This window comes from Branchiostoma belcheri, unplaced genomic scaffold, assembly GCF_001625305.1.
Source record: "Branchiostoma belcheri isolate BF01 breed outbred unplaced genomic scaffold, Haploidv18h27 scaffold1, whole genome shotgun sequence".
NCBI lineage: Eukaryota > Metazoa > Chordata > Leptocardii > Amphioxiformes > Branchiostomatidae > Branchiostoma > Branchiostoma belcheri.
The window spans coordinates 4831139-4847332 of record NW_017802379.1 but is presented as its reverse complement, the minus strand read 5'-3'; the positions used below and the strand labels follow the sequence as shown (position 1 = coordinate 4847332).

Below are 16194 nucleotides of genomic sequence, written 5' to 3'. Positions count from 1 at the left end.
AACCAGGTCTCAGGATCCAAAAATCCATTTTTTGGCGAAAAATGCCCCAAAAAACCTTCATAAAAATTTTTCAAAGGCATGTATCAAAAAAATGAAAAAAACGCCTGGGGGTATTGGTCCACTCTACCTCCATGCCAAATTTCAAGTTATTTGGCTGAATGATGGCGGAGATGAATCCCTTTGACTGTGTGGCAGGAGGAGGAGGAGGAGAAGAAGGAGGAGAAGAAACATCAGAGAACACAATATATTTCATCCATACCATGGTATGGACTGAAATATAATGAAAGATATTGTTGTGAAAGCAGACTTATTATTATCTATTTAGATTGTCGTGTTGTTGATTTTATGTAGCCTGTGTTTAGACTACTATATTAGTCTAGTAGTTCGTCTGCAACTGTTTCCCCAAGGGGGCGGCAAACCTCTGAGCCGGTGGCCACTCCCACAAGGAGCGCGATTTTTTAGTCAGGCTAGATTATTAGACCAGGGATTTAGCCAATTTTACTATACGTTGTTACCAGTTGTTAAGTGATCATACACTGTTTACATACACTATTACTGTTCTCAATCTGCAAAATATAAAATGTCACGGAGAATTGTCGCCTATGGACTTTATTTCTATGTATACCCTAGCAGTTTTGATATTGATGTAAATGCTTATTTTTGAAAAATCCCTATAAGGTCGTTGAGATGTTTTCAGCGCATCTGTTTAGAGGTATTTGACAAGAGGTATCTGACAGGTGGTAAGTAACACTCGCGGTGCTGGCCGTGCGACTGTTGCATGCCTGGCCATTCGCGCTTAATAAGTAACAGGAACGGTAAGACGGTGGGGTTGTATTTGTTACTAGTGCCATGATCTTCATGTGAATGCAATGATTGTGTGTATGTAATTAAAATGAACTTTGAACTTGAAGCACAGTATCTTTACACGCCCTGGGAGCAGTAATGGATTTAGGTCTTATGTTTTATGGTTGTGACGCGCCCTCATTGTATTAACCGTTGCCTAATGTCTGCACAGTAGGTCTGGCGTTGACGCTTGGGATTGTTTTTGTTGCAATATATAAAACTTCACGGAGGATTGTCACCTATGGCTTCTTGTTGTTCTTGTTATGAATTACAATTGTTGGAGCTGAATCACGAAAGGTGTACCAGGTGCCATTTGCCCGATTTTTGACCATAGGACCATCGCAACCATACTACCAGTCACAAAGGGAAGGTCATCCCTACAGTGCTGGATTCTGTAATGTGATTGATGTGTCCTCACAGGTCGTATACAAAGGATGTTTCTAGTCTAAGTCCTACTTTGCAAGTGAAGTGAGGAAATTTGCTGTACCCACAGAAATAACATTAGAGAATGTCAGGGATTTGAATGCAGGACCTCTTGATTCTGGGACAGATACTCTAACGTAACACCACAAAATACCTCATGTGCATTTGGAGCTACATGTATATGTACTTTAGTTATCAGGAAGCAGACCTCATAATAAACCATCAAATGAGTTGATCTCTAAAGGTGTCCTAATAGATCACAATGATGAGCAGACATCTTTAAACAGTGTTCACCTGCCCACTATCATGAGTTCCCTGTTCCCAGCGCGAGGCCGCAGGCGCTGCCAGATGTCTATAGTGAAGATGGTGGAGGCAGAGTTGTAGATGGAGTCTAAGTCACTCATCAGGGCAGCCACCATCACTGCCATCATGATGCCACGGGCACCTGGACATTACATCATACAGTCACATTTCAAACAGGGCTTAACTCTACAACAGAATTCTTATGGCTGGACATCTTTAATTCCTGGATCTACAGTTCAACAGCTTTTAACAACTTTTTAATGAATTGAATGTCTTTCAATCCAGTAGTGGTGACATTAGAGAAAGTGTTTATAGTGGGTAGCAAAGTTAAGTTATAGTGGGTAACAAAAATATTCTATGTTGAACTCACAAATATTCTAATCTGGCAATTCCGACAATGTGTTCACCGGTAATTCCAATGAGTCCTTTTACCATAACTCACCTACGGGCATGACTCCCAGCACCAGTTTGGGGTAGGCGATGTTGGTACAGCCGTGAGCATTTCCACACACCTCCAGACAGGTGGTGGGGTCAGCACACCCCACCTGATCTGTGAAATTCAAGTACAAAAGCAAAAATCCTGGTTTGATTCTGATACTTTTTCATTGAAGTTTGACATTTTGTGTATGAATAGCACATTGAGATCTGTGGTGGTAATTGTCTGAGCATGTTTTTTTCATTTATAAAGAAAAAAAACAAATCGCAAATGTTATTTGTAAAAATTTGGATGGAAAATTCACACCCTATACATTTCATACAACTTGCAATTGGTACCAATTTTGTACCATTTGGTACCAATTTTCTGTTGGTTAGGGGATTTGGCAGGAGGCAGAAGGTCAAAGCTTTAAAATTTTGAAATTCTAAGGAGGGTACAATATACCTTAAATTGTTACAAATAATGTATTCATACAAAAACCAAAGGCAAAGACTGCAAAGTAGGTTGTACACCAAAATCTGTTGATTGATTGGTTGACATTGATTGAGTGACATTGATTGGTTGACATTGATTGATTGACAGGTGAGACTTACTGGGGAAGAGGATCCTGCTGACCATGCCTGGGACGACCATCATGAACATGGGGAGGATCTTAATGAAGCCGGCCATCAGGGTAGCTCCACGGGCGTGGTCCAGGTTCTTAGCTGCCAGGGCCCTCTGTACTATCACCTGGGGGGGGGGGTCACATATACAGACCAACTCTCATTAACTTTGCCCACGTTACATTTTCAGTACATCGATTCCAAGTACCTTTTCCTAGGTAACATTTTTGTTACAACTGACCACTACAGTACAAAAGAGTAGACCTGTCCTTGGTGCTGAATGGTTACTACTGTAAATTACCCCTATATTATATGTTTATGTCTGTCCTTGGTGCTGAATAATTACTACAGTAACTGACCAGTATAGTATGATAGTGTGGACCTGTCCTTGGTGCTGAATGGTTACTACTAAGGCTCACCACTATAATATGATATAGTGTGGACCTGTCCTTGGTGCTGAATTACTACTACAACAACTGACCACTATGGTATGATAGAGTAGACCTGTTTGGTGCTGAATGACTTGTTAAACTGCATTGTTTTAACCATTAACTCAAAATACTGCAAATGCCTTTGTTCCCCTCTTACAACAAAATTGTTTTGCAAGCTTAATATGATTTACACTGTAAGAACCATACCTGGTCTGTGCACCAGTACCAGATAGAAGCTGGGGTCTGGCCCAGTAGAAAACCCAGCCACGGCATTTGTGGGTCATTTATCTCACGCAACATTCTGGAACACAGAAATCACATCAGATTCTTCTAACTCTTCCAGAAACATAATGTTAAAAAAATGAATTGGCATCTTTTTCTTCAGGTCATTCACTAACTCAGTGGCATCCTGATTTATATGGCAATCCTCACATGACTAGAGTTTCAAATTTGTCTTGATCCTCTCATGTTGTCGCTTATTTTTTTTATTTGTTGTTGAAAAGGGTTGTATATTAAAATATATGAGACAAGGTGATCTTGTGGTAAGGGTTGCTGACTTCTGGTTCTGGGTTTGAATCCCTAGCAGGCCCCAGTGTTGTGTCCTTGGGATATGCTCTCTACACCAGTCCTATTTTTTACTCAACTCTGGTGAAAATGCTCAGTACCTTCACCTTACTTTTGTTTAAGGCTGTCCTCTTGAATAGGAAAGGAGGCAATAATGAGGGTCATCTTGTGCACTAGAAAAAAGTATAGTACTAGTGGCTTACACAAAAGAGTCATCTGAGGGGATGCCACACTTTCCGTACTGCTCTGTGTAGTTGTTCATGGAGAGGTTGAACTGTCTGGCGTTGACATACTCCTTAGTGATGTTGGGCATGGCCACCATGAACTGTTCTCTCAACCCCTCCCAGCCACCAACACGAACCATGCCTGAGGAAGTACAGACAGAGAAAAATTAACCTTCTCCCCGCTGGGTACTTCCCCATAACAAATATAAATTGTTGCCAAAGGGCTACCATAGCAGGCTGAAGGTTGATTGAGGTTTAAGTAAGGTTTAAGATTAGATATGAACTGATACTTTGCCAAATTTCTTATTTCCTTGTTTTTTGCATGTCCTAACTGTAATGTTAAGACTAGACGAATGAAATTGAAATACTCTACCCTTTGAAGGTATTGAAGCCTATGTTACAAAACTTACTACAACATTTTGCAATTCATGTATGGTACTCACTGACAATCATGAGTGCGACAGCCCCCAGCACCATGAGAATGGCCTGTAGAGTGTCTGTGTAGATCACAGCAGCCAGACCACCTGGTAGACACAATACCAACCACATAGGTAAGTGTTTTGGAATGTGAAAAATATAGATCTCAAAATCCAAAGAATAAAATGTAGGCTTAGCATATGTGATGAACTTGAAACAATTTGTTGTTAGATCTAGAGGTGAATACCTATTGGAATAGGATATACTGTCACCTGTGATAGTCACAATGGCGGTTAGGATAAGTAGAATGGCGATAGACAGGTACATGTTCCAGCCAAGGGACTGCTCAATGAACAGAGCTCCGGAGTACAGGTTCACCTGTGGCATAAACATAACAGCTTAAAGATGTCATGTTTGACTTAAGGTCTGCCAAGATCACTTCAATCTAGATCCTATGACATTTAGTGGCATTGGCTAGCAGACACGAGATCGAAAGACTGTCCTTCAATGCGAGTTGCATTCCAGGGCCAAGAAGTTTCATCCTTGGGAAAGGCGCACTTAACATGATTTTCCTTAATCTACCCAGACTGCAGTAGGAGAGGGATATGCACCACCTTCCATGCAATACAGTGCCCTAGACACACTGGATCAACAACCCACTACCCCTAGGCCCTGAAAACAGCTATAGGAATACTTTTACCTTTACCTTACACTTTTAACTTAAAAGTTTTATGATATTTGCTAGAATGCAAAGCAAACATTATTACTCTTTCCTAGTCTAAAAGTTTATACTTTATTATAATAAATAGCTAATCAATTAGGGAAAGATTTGGCTGGACTCACCGACAACTTGATCATGACGTACAGTATGAGAGACAAGATGGCGAACATGACGCGCAGACGCTGTCCTCCGAACCGTTTCCTCAGCCACTGCGGCATCGTGGTTGTCTGGAAGGCAACAAAATGGAGTCTTGTACAATTCTCGTTGAAGTCTAGACCAACACTATAATCCCCCTCCCCTTACTAAAATACTATCCATCCCTGTTCCCTTACTAAACTACTACCCCTGTTCCTGATAGCAAATACTACCCCTGTTCCCTTACTAAAATACTGTCCATCCCTGTCCCTGGTGCTGAAAACATTATGACTGGTTTCCCAAAAGGCCTCATCCTTCTACATGTAATATCGACAACTGTATTGTCTTAGCTGGCACGTGACTGTGAACATGCGACTTTCTGTCAGTAATGATTGAGTTATAAAGTTAACATGTTAGACTTCAAAAGATGCTTAGTTGACATCAATGTTCTAATGTATTTGTTCATGTGAATGTTTATTGGCACTTAAAATTTTATTCATTATTGGATGTATCAATAATAAAAACATGATAGTCTCACCCCACAAGCAATGTAGACAGGAACAAATATCCACCCTAACAGCTGCAGTAACATCAGGGCCTGGGGATAAGAAGGAAAATTTTAGCTTGTGAAAGTAATGTACAATGCAATAACTCACAAATAAAATTCTGTAGAGATTGAAAGGATTATTACGACAAAGTTTGCGTACGTTGAACTCCCAGGCCCCGACCCCGATCCCGCCTGCCGCGCCGGATCCCGCCAGTCCGATGAAGTGTTCGCTCCCGATGTTGGATACAAACAAGGACGCCCCAACCTGAAGACATTAAAAAACACAGACCAGGCAAGATTGGAAGAGATTGTGCAAAACATTATGTGTAGGAAATGTTCATGTAAGATTTATCTTTCATCTTCAACTTTCAGGTAATTTATGTAGTTTGATACATGATAACTTACCGGCAGCCAGATCATTGTTCTTCCTGCCAGGAAAAACCCGCTGACTGTCCCACGGTTGCTGCGTCGCATCGCCTGGACCAAAAACACTGGTCAATTCAAAATTCAACAGATGCTTACATATATGCCGATATCATGAGGTGCTGATTACTGATTTGAACATACAAGAATTTAGTCTGTGCAAAAAAGATAATAAAAACCAAAGCATGCTGCCAAGCAGCAAAAATCACAACTACATGTATTACAGTGACAGTATAAAATAGATTATAACATTAGAAAATTATATTTCTGTATAATGTCCTTTAGAAAATTATGCTTCTGTATAATGTCCTTGATTATAATAAACCGAAATTACTGTATTATTATAAAATCATCATAATAATTTAATTTTATTCTAATATCAATCATAAATCAAAATACTTAATTATACAACATCACATGTAACAAATTGCACTTCAAACAAAAGACTTGCATAAGGCTAATAGATGATTAATTCAGATGCAGACAGCTGTTAGTGCTACAAAATGTACATGTAGTGTACAATTTATATGTACTGTGTTGTTAATACTATAACAAAACTACATCAAGGATGACTACATGTGTATTTTTGTTTTATATTACAAAAATGTAATAAAACTGTGGTGCACTGTGTCTTACATCTTCTAAAGAAAACTGTCTAATACCAAAAGCCACGCTACTTAGACAAAGGCAGGTAGTTGATGTTAATGTTTGAGTCAGAAAGCTGTTCTAACGTTCAGAGTGATTATCCGTATCCGTATCCGCACGGCACAGTTCTGTCATGGTTGCCCAAGGGCCATATGGGAAAGCACATGATCATGGCCATATCCTCTGCACTGTGAACACAGCAGAGGAGAAATGCATAGAAACAACCACCATGTCATGAGCAAATTGCCACTCAGTAAAAAAAAAAGTGAGCATTAAACAATCATATATCTTTTTTTACTTCATTACTAAATATTTACTATATACCTGACTGCAAATCAAGAAGTTGTGTTTGAAGTGATAGAAATACTCATTGACAAGGTATATTGTTATTGTCATGATGAAATATCACAAAACTCAGCCATATAATATAATTATGAAACTCCAATGCAAATCCATTTTCTCAAATCAAGTTAACATTGCAGTCCACCATGGAACATGATCCGTACAAAGAAGTTGACCTGGCCAAGGTCTCCCCCATAACCTTCTTGACCTAGCCTTCTATTATAATTGCATTATAACACTCCAGCCAACTGGAGGAAAGTAGGATCATTACAATGGTTACCATATTTAGGTCACATGTCCCATTTCATTCAAACGCTGTCAGGAGGTCAATTTGAAAATATTTGCTCAGTGTGTGTTGACCTTGCAAACAGGGAATGTTTTTGTGAGCACCATGTGTTTGATAGCAGCTACACTTTCTGTCTAACAAGCCGTGCATTGTACTGTGGAAAGAAGTCAGAGTTGGCACATACATGTAAGAACATCTACTATTCTTTCAGATTTTTAGTGATTTTGTATTTTTGGCTATTGTACATAGTATTATGCATTAATTCACCTGAACGTATTGGCCTTCAATGGACATAATTTATTATAATGGTTGACCCTTTCACTAGTAATTTGTGAGGCTCAACTCCTGTAGCAGTAATTAAGATTGGCAGTCTACCAAAGGGAACCAGCTAACAGCTGGATTACTAGTCTGGCTCCAAGGGTAGAGTATGTCAGCTGAATGAACAATGAAGAAAAGTCAGTGTCACAAGCACACAAGTTCAAAACAGTGGCAATTAAGACATAATATACATACCCATAGTCCAACGCACACTACAGCCACAAAGTAGACAATGACGGCTACAATATCACCAACACCCAGTCTGGTGTCCAGGTCGTCTAAGGTCTCCACCGCCATTTTGTTGGCCTTGCAGTCTGCATGTAAGACCTTGAGACTCTCGGCTTGAAGTTTGGTATGGTCCTGATCCGACCTTAGGCCTTAGTATGCAGGGGTTGGCCAAGGACTGAGGAAAAGTACGTTATGTAAACAAGCTCCGTCGGTGGGTCAAAAGTAAACACCACACAAGTACAAGTACCACACGTAACATAAACAACGTCAATGTCTGGAAGTAGGTAAAACATGCTAAAACTGTAGTAACTCAGTACATGTACATACCTGGGCTTGCTTCCAAATGCCACACCCCTTTCTAAAACAGGTTCAGTTGTCCCAACAACAAACTGTACCCAACTGACTGGAACTGATTCTATACAACAGACGTGCACTCCCAAGGAAACTCACCTGGACTGGATACCAACTTAATTACAGTAATTATCAGGGTTCCCCTTAAGGCATTGTACAGAAAGGGAGAGTAACGACTTGTTTATAAATTGATCTATGTAGTAGATTAGGATTACCTGCACTTAGTGGTCCATTAAGTTGCCTTTGTGTCTTAGGCTTGGAAAATACACAATATTGGATTATTGTTTTGTACTAGTAATGGAGTGTCTGGAAAACCAAGACTGTGGACAGAAATTAAATGCTTTTACTTAATATTAAAAGCCAAGGAGATTAAAAATCAAAGCTGAATTTAACACTCCTTATTATTTAAAGCATGTTTTTGAGTACCGTCTGTACATGCTATATTAACATGGTCAACAAAATGTCTCACATTGAACCTGAGAGCTTTTGACAGTATTTACCACCTGCTATGTAGCCGTGAGGTGTTGAATAGTCTTTGTCCCCTTTTCAAAACATTTGTATGTGCCGAAGGTCTGTTGAAACAAGGAGGTTTGATTTTTATCCTTGGTTGAAATAAGAAGTCAGTTAGCACAGGTTTTGCACGAAGCCGTATCCCATAGACAATGATAGATTCACAGAAACATAGAGCCACAAGCATGACCAAATATGGTCATCTCAAGTAGTTTTACAGGTAGTTTTGGTGAAGGGGTCAGAAAAAGTTCACAGGGACACGCCCCTCTGAAATTTTCAATGTAATTAAAGCTGTCACCCATATTATCAATCATTATCATGTGTTAAACACAAGAGAAAGGAGTAACTCGAAGGTTGACTCTGACCCCCAGGATCAAACCCGTAGCTCACAACCAGCACACCAACCGATTACTAGTAGGCCAAAAGGTCCAGGACCATTGGGCTGGGTACATGTAATTTAAGTGACGCCTATATACTCGTTGTTACACATGGTTAAACATGTACATATTATGGCAGAACCTGTAGCCCAGGTTTCAACTCTGTACATTAAGGAGTGAGTGAGTGAGTGAGTGAGTGAGTGAGTGAGTGAGTGAGTGAGTGAGTGAGTGAGTGAGTGAGTGAGTGAGTGAGTGAGTGAGTGAGTGAGTGAGTGAGTGAGTGAGTGAGTGAGTGAGTGAGCGAGCGAGTAATAGTATTAAAGTCAAAACTTGTTACAATGGTGGGTATTGCTTATTGCAGTATTTTAGCCTACCGTAAGGAGTCTCTTTTGAAGCACTACAATTGCTATATTAGCAGAATAAAACTTCGAACGATAGATAAAAACAATTGCTGAATGGGCGAAACTATATTGATAATAGAGTGTAGTGTGTGTCTAGCACAAGTGGGCGTGGCAGTGTCTAGAATAATCAATCACTAAGCACTGAATGGAAGTGATGAACTAAAACTACATCATGCCATGTGTACTACAAAAGAATGCGAAGTGTGTGAGCAAAACCTATATCATCTCCATCAAGCAATCAGAAAAAACAAATTATACTTCTAAAAACATCCAATACGATATCTAAGGACCCTTTTCAATCAACTGATTGAATCGGTCGTGCTTTTTGTCCTCTTTCACCGATCCATCCATCCGCATCCACTTTAGCAGTATCTCCATGTAAATTACATTGATTGGATTACTTTTGTAGATAGGGCAGTTTTTATGCACCGAGTAGGTATCAGTCGACTTTTTTTTCAAATCGCATAATTCTCGAACCACGACCCACATCAATCTAAGTCAATTGTGGGATCAATTTGTTCTCATGACCTGAACTGAAGTAATACATCTAGGTCAACTACTTATTTGACATGGAGTGTGTGCCTATAGTCCCGATAGAAAATACGAGCATATAGATGTAATATAGCGTTTCTTCCGCAATTTGTGTGAAGATATTAGGCTATAAAACCAGCGTACGTGTAGCCAGAAGGACTGTTTTATACACAGGTGAATCATGTGCATTTGACAAAGGCCCCGAGGTCGCACACAATGTTGTCCACGATAGGCATGATTTCTCAACTCCTGCACCCGTCTCTTCACATGATCAAACTTAGCCTCTACCAGGCTTCGGGGGGGGGGGGGGCTGGAAAGAAAAAAAATCGACCAAATAGAGAGATAACATGCCAGGGGAGTTCGTATGGTAGAGAGAACTGTTTGCCCCACCCGGGTGGAGGCTACATCGTCATAGATAAAACATCGTAGGCGCGTCGTGCGATGTATATGACTTCAAAAGATCTCGCAACGACTTCATTTTTGGTGCAAAATAATCAATCGTAGGTAATAAACCTCTATCAAGTGGAGTGTGACCAAGTGAAGGAGGGAAAGTATGAAATATTCAAAGAAAAAAACGTACAACGAGTTCAGCTTACACAGGTACTGAAATATTCATTGAGACATTCCCCACGGTTTATTGTTGTCGCCAAAATCTTCCAGTCATCCATCTCTTTCACGACCCCAAAACGCCAAACTCTACAATTCAGGACAAGAAATCATTATTTATCAATGGGTGCCAATGAAATAGTAATCTGCAACAAATTGACTGACCCAAATTCTAACCCATTTTCTGTGTCTAAAGTTGAGGGATTTGCGGCCTCCTTTTTTATGTATCGACCACGGGGATCTTATAACCTAGTTAAGGTTACATTGTGTGGTGATGGGGTCTTTTAGGATCCAATTGTGGTGAACCAGGATGGCTCTCTCGATCTGTATGTGTAGGTGCATGTGTGTATGTGTGTGTGTGTGTGTGTGTGTGTGTGTGTGTGAGAGAGAGAGAGAGAGAGAGAGAGAGAGAGAGAGAGAGGACAATGGAAAGGAAGTTGACAGGAAGAACACATATTGAAGGAGGAAGTGCAGCAAAATTTTACACTTGCGCTACACAGGGCTCCAAACGTAAACCCAATAGTATGAAATAATATGTGAGTATGTGCATGTTTAAACCCCTTCATCAAGAGCACGCTGTTCTGGACCAGTCATGGTATAAGTAAAAGCGTGCACCAAAACCATAGTGTCTACACTTTCTCCAATAAATCATCATTTTCTCAAATACTCCAAAACTAATTCATCATGATCATTCACTGATTCGTACATAAATGCATGCCCTAGTCCATCAAGCGTCTGGCCTTCAGTTCCTAAACTGATTTTGTGTGGCATTTGACTCTGCACGTAGTTGCCGACGTTTGAAGAATCAGAGTGACCTTTTAAACAGAGCGACTGCCGTTACCCTGCGCCGTTTATTCTGTCGTACATTTGACAATGACGAATGGGCTCGACACGGGAAAACTTTGTTTTTAGCTTGTAACCGATGCGAGAGACGTCAGAAGTTACCCAAAGCCCCCGTCACACAATCATTCAGAACCTTTACCCGACCACCAACCACTAACCAACCAAGGTTGGCTGAAGTTCTGAAGCAGTTTGACTAGACTTAAGTCACCTCCAACTTTCTGTGCGAATCGAATTTGAGTTAAATATGAGCCAGGATTGTCCTAATTTTTCATAATTCGTATGAAGGGATAATGGATTTGATTATACTATTAGAATTTGTAGTAATATGATATAATATAATATGATAACTTTGTTATTTTTATATCATTACAAGGATACGGCAATACATGTGGCACGTGCCAGAAAGTTCTTGTGGTGCAAATGCGATGAGAATTTACAATGCCAAAGGCGCACTCAAACATTTTTTCCATTCCATAAACCTTCTCCTTTCCTTCATGGTTCAAACGATATTCACTGAGCACCCTGGGATTACCTGGCGATGTTTGAACATTTCCCCCACAAAGCAGTGCGGAACGAAACAAGTCTACCCTCGTAGGTCAACAAAGGTCATGCGCAAGAAATTCCTTCATACATGCGATTTGTGCAGCAGGAATCGTAAAGTTAACTTTCATGCTTATTTCTTTAAAAGCTCTCGTTTGGTGCTTCTAAGCCGCCGGCGTATGAAATGTGGTAGTAAAGTGACTTTTCGGGCTATTTACCAACCGAAGGTTTCTCTCGCCTGAGGCGAGATTTGGTTCGCTCTCGCGAGAGTTAACGAGACCCTAAGGCCACATTACTTTTCACAGTTTGGACATAAATCGACCCCCGGGCTTACATGTACATGAGCACTACGATATTATATCCGTTTTCTTCAGTGGGATGTTTCGCTTGGGGTGAAATTTGTGGATATTTGCTATGCGTCACGTTATTTCTATTATCACCCATGCATTCAAAAGTACTCAAACAGTGCCGAATATACGACACGGACACCATACGATAATTCAAATAATTTCAACAGCTTCACAGCTAGTACAACTTCACTGCTTATTTCTGACTCATTTGTCGTGCTTTTAGTCGCTACTTTCTAGATATATACGACTTCTAACGTCCATAGATATATACGTAAATTTTATTGTACTACAGACGAATGCTAAAACCTATAGTTACATGGGCGATAGTAGTGATGACTGCAAGTCACTTTTATGAAAGTTTTGGTAATAGAATCTGATAGCTTGGTTATGATTGGTGCGTGGTTAAATCACTGAATGCTGGTATACAGATGATCTAGCGTCACTAACATTGCGATTGGCGGCGAAATAACCCTTTTCCTCGGGCGAAATGCACGATTTGTCACAGAGACGTACCAATTGTGCGGACAGAAAACGAGCTACTTCCGCGACTGACACAATCAATGCGAGAATCAATCCACCAGAGGCCTGTAGAGTGGCGGGATAATCATGACTTAATTTGCAGCTTGTCTCCCGCTCGAAAAGGCGCGTTTGTCAACACGTTGTTACGTGAAGACAATTTATTGCCAATACCACACATTCCGACGCCGGAACAAAAGTTTTCAGCGAACTCACTGAGAGACATGCCATATGTAGGGCGTACATCCAAATAGAAGGTGCCTTTGCTTTGCTGGGGTTGCCGCCCAAAACTCACCCACAATTGTTAACGGCTCATCAGCGCTGCAAGAAAAAGTTTGGAGTTTAGTTACGCTTTGGTGACTGCATTGGCATTATGTACATCCGATGTTCGACAAGGAAGGTAACTTTGCTAGCATTGCCGCCCAAAACTCATCCACACATGTTTTATGATCATCACCAACGGACGCAGATTAAAAGCTTGTTCTTGAATGCTTGTCCAAGACTTTGATTGACAGATAACGGTTCCTGAACCTAACGCCGTTGTTACGTGAAATGTGGTTGGACAGCTGCCTAAGGCCACGCACCCCGACCAGGCCAGGACTGATGATAGCGTCCTCGGTAGACACGAAAGACCACTTAACCTGATGGATTACTGCCTAATGAGTAAGGTCTCGTTGAGGAATGTGGTGACTCATATTCTGCGGATGCGACAAAAGGAGTGAATAGGATGGATTTGAGGCTACTCCCAACCCAGCGCCGACCTCGGTTGGGAAATAGTCGACAGCAAAGTCATTGCAAGGTCGTTATCGTTAGTTAATTTACATCACTTTTGTTGTCAAGAAGGATCTCCATCCAAGATCTTTCTCTTTCCTTCAAGAGGCATAAAAATTCCGGAGCCACCCTGTCTGCCCTTACTAGCCTGTAATACTTTCAATATGAGAGACCGAAATTCCAAGTAGCCTAGGTTCTTTATTTATCGATATGATTTCATCACTCAGAAGTATATATTTCATATACATGCATATATCCATCATTTTCATACTTGTAGCCGTCTGCTCTTCAGATAGGCAACGTAATAAAGCAAAATCGGTGACTAGTTTCATCGGGCTGGCAAACCACTGGATACACGATGAAGTTTGGACATTTCTGATGACAATCAGAAGGTATAGTAATATTGCATTTTTTGCATTTAATGCTGGGTAAAGCTTGTGTCCTAAAACAGCTCTTTTTCCAAGTTGACGAGTCACAGATAGGTTGTGCTTTGATTAGACTTGGATCAAACATACGCGTATGATCTTAATAAAAATCTGCATGCAAATTGCATGAACACTGCATGAAAATTCAATACTTAAGCCTATCTTAAAGCATGCGTAAATTATCTGTTTATTTAATCGAAAGAAATATCAGAGCCTTTACGCATGATTTGAAGGAATTTTTGAATGTCGGATTTTATAAAATGAAAGGTATATATCATTTGTATTGTCTACATAGTGCAATAAATGGTGTATTACATGCCTACTTCTGTATCTGTATCTGTTTAGGCCACACCGATTTAATTTTATGGATGACATCCTCTGAAGACCCCCAAACTAGTGCGCGCGGGCGAAAAAATAAAAATCCGGCCAAAAATAAAAATGCTACAAAACCACAGGAATACAAACCTGGTATTGTGAATTTGGCGCATTACATAGCGACGTATACGACAGGCCGACACATGCTGGATTTTTGCGGAATATATGAATCGACACTGCTGTACGTATGTACTGAGTTCTTGAGTCTTGGAGCTTCGGTAGCCTGGCTGCCGTCAACCAGAGTTATCACCACCATGCACTACCCAGGCCTAAAGCCAGGCCAGAGCCTCGGAATACGTGATCTTTTTTTTTTTTTTTTTTTTTTTTTTGAGATCGGGCCAAAATCAATGCGCGCGCGGATGTCATCCATAAAATTAAATCGGTGTGGCCTTAGCCAGTAAAACCGCCCTTCGGTGTTACAGTAACACACCAGCTTTGCAGGCTTTGCAATTCTCGGAACGTCGAAAACGCCAAACTGATGATGCGGTGTGTATATATACAAATATTTCATAGAATCGCGGATGACAGCATTCCGTGACAGATACCTACAGGTAGAAAAGGCGACCATCCTTCATTTAAGTCTCTTCACATATAAGTGCATACATAGCGCCGGCTCCTTCAAATGGGAAAGTTCACCGAAGACATTTGAAGAGACGTGTGGGGCTCAAGGTCAATCTCGTGCGTTATTCATGTAATCTTAAGTCAGCTACAGACGGCGGATGAAATGTGGTTCCGAGGGGATGTGTGTCGTCTGTCTGTGGTAGACATGGAACCCTACTTTTGACATAAAGTTCTCTCGGTCTTTGGAAGTTTGATTGCTAGATTGATCCTAGTCTATTTACACCAGACTAAAACACAGGCTGAAAAAATAGAAGAAAACTAGAAACTAAGGTAACATTTGCAAAGCAGATGCATAATGTTTACCTTCGCATATGGTCTGCTCTGTTTATTCTTACTCAAACACATTCATGTATATGGTCAAACTGGAGCATAAATCCCTTCTGCTATAAAATTGCAACATGATGTAATCCAACACTAGTTACCATGGTGACAGACAGTCTGGTTTAGGTTATTGACCTTATTGGATTGGAGAAGAAGAAGACGGAACAGAGGAAAAACAATTTCCTGCGTTAAACATCGAAGCAAAATACGGTGAATAATTGGCCATGAGAGTTTTCCATAATATGGTACAATTGACCTTTCTGTTGCTCCCTCCCTTAGCCAATTATTGACCCTATTTCCCCGAATTCTACTAGCCATAGCCCTCTGGAAGGCTAGATTCATCCCCTTGTCTAATTCTTGGCAAAGTTTCAAAGTTTTCTTCCTGATTCCTGCATTTTCATGAGATCCAAATGGATAGCGTGCTACTACCATTGTGAGCCCGTCCCGACTTAATGCCGTAATAACTATCCAGACGTGAGCTTCTGCTGACAAGTTAGAATTCCCGGTGCTGGATAATCGGCGCCAACAGCAATCAGCGAGACAACAGATGAGCTTCCTTCTATCATCCAGTATCTTCACGTGCCTGCTTATAAGTCCTCACGGTTACGGAATAGAGATGAGGTTGATTGTATCATGTAGACGGTAGAGCGACATCGACGTTGAGTGATTGTGACATTAAGTATCTATAGGAAACTTACACTTTAGCCAACTTAACTTGTTTATGCTAGCTTTTGCTTGGTTCGATAACGTTGTCGTGTAGTTGTCGTT

The 16194-nt window shown here is 40.6% G+C and overlaps 1 protein-coding gene across 1 annotated transcript in view; it reads right to left on the bottom strand.

Moving 5' to 3' along the window:
• LOC109466112 (sodium/myo-inositol cotransporter-like) overlaps positions 1-8306 on the bottom strand; it is a 43049-nt gene extending 34743 nt beyond the window's left edge. The window contains exons 1-13 of the mRNA XM_019763780.1: positions 8216-8306; positions 7856-8063; positions 6052-6123; positions 5807-5911; positions 5638-5697; positions 5087-5191; positions 4516-4621; positions 4270-4350; positions 3806-3968; positions 3246-3339; positions 2599-2734; positions 2012-2119; positions 1561-1711 (exon numbers count right to left, since the gene is read on the bottom strand). Of these exons, the coding sequence (XP_019619339.1) occupies positions 1561-1711; positions 2012-2119; positions 2599-2734; positions 3246-3339; positions 3806-3968; positions 4270-4350; positions 4516-4621; positions 5087-5191; positions 5638-5697; positions 5807-5911; positions 6052-6123; positions 7856-7957 (1283 nt within the window). The 5' untranslated portion in view covers positions 7958-8063; positions 8216-8306. The remainder of the gene's footprint in view (positions 1-1560; positions 1712-2011; positions 2120-2598; positions 2735-3245; positions 3340-3805; positions 3969-4269; positions 4351-4515; positions 4622-5086; positions 5192-5637; positions 5698-5806; positions 5912-6051; positions 6124-7855; positions 8064-8215) is intronic.
• Between the last annotated feature and the right edge of the window lie 7888 nt (positions 8307-16194).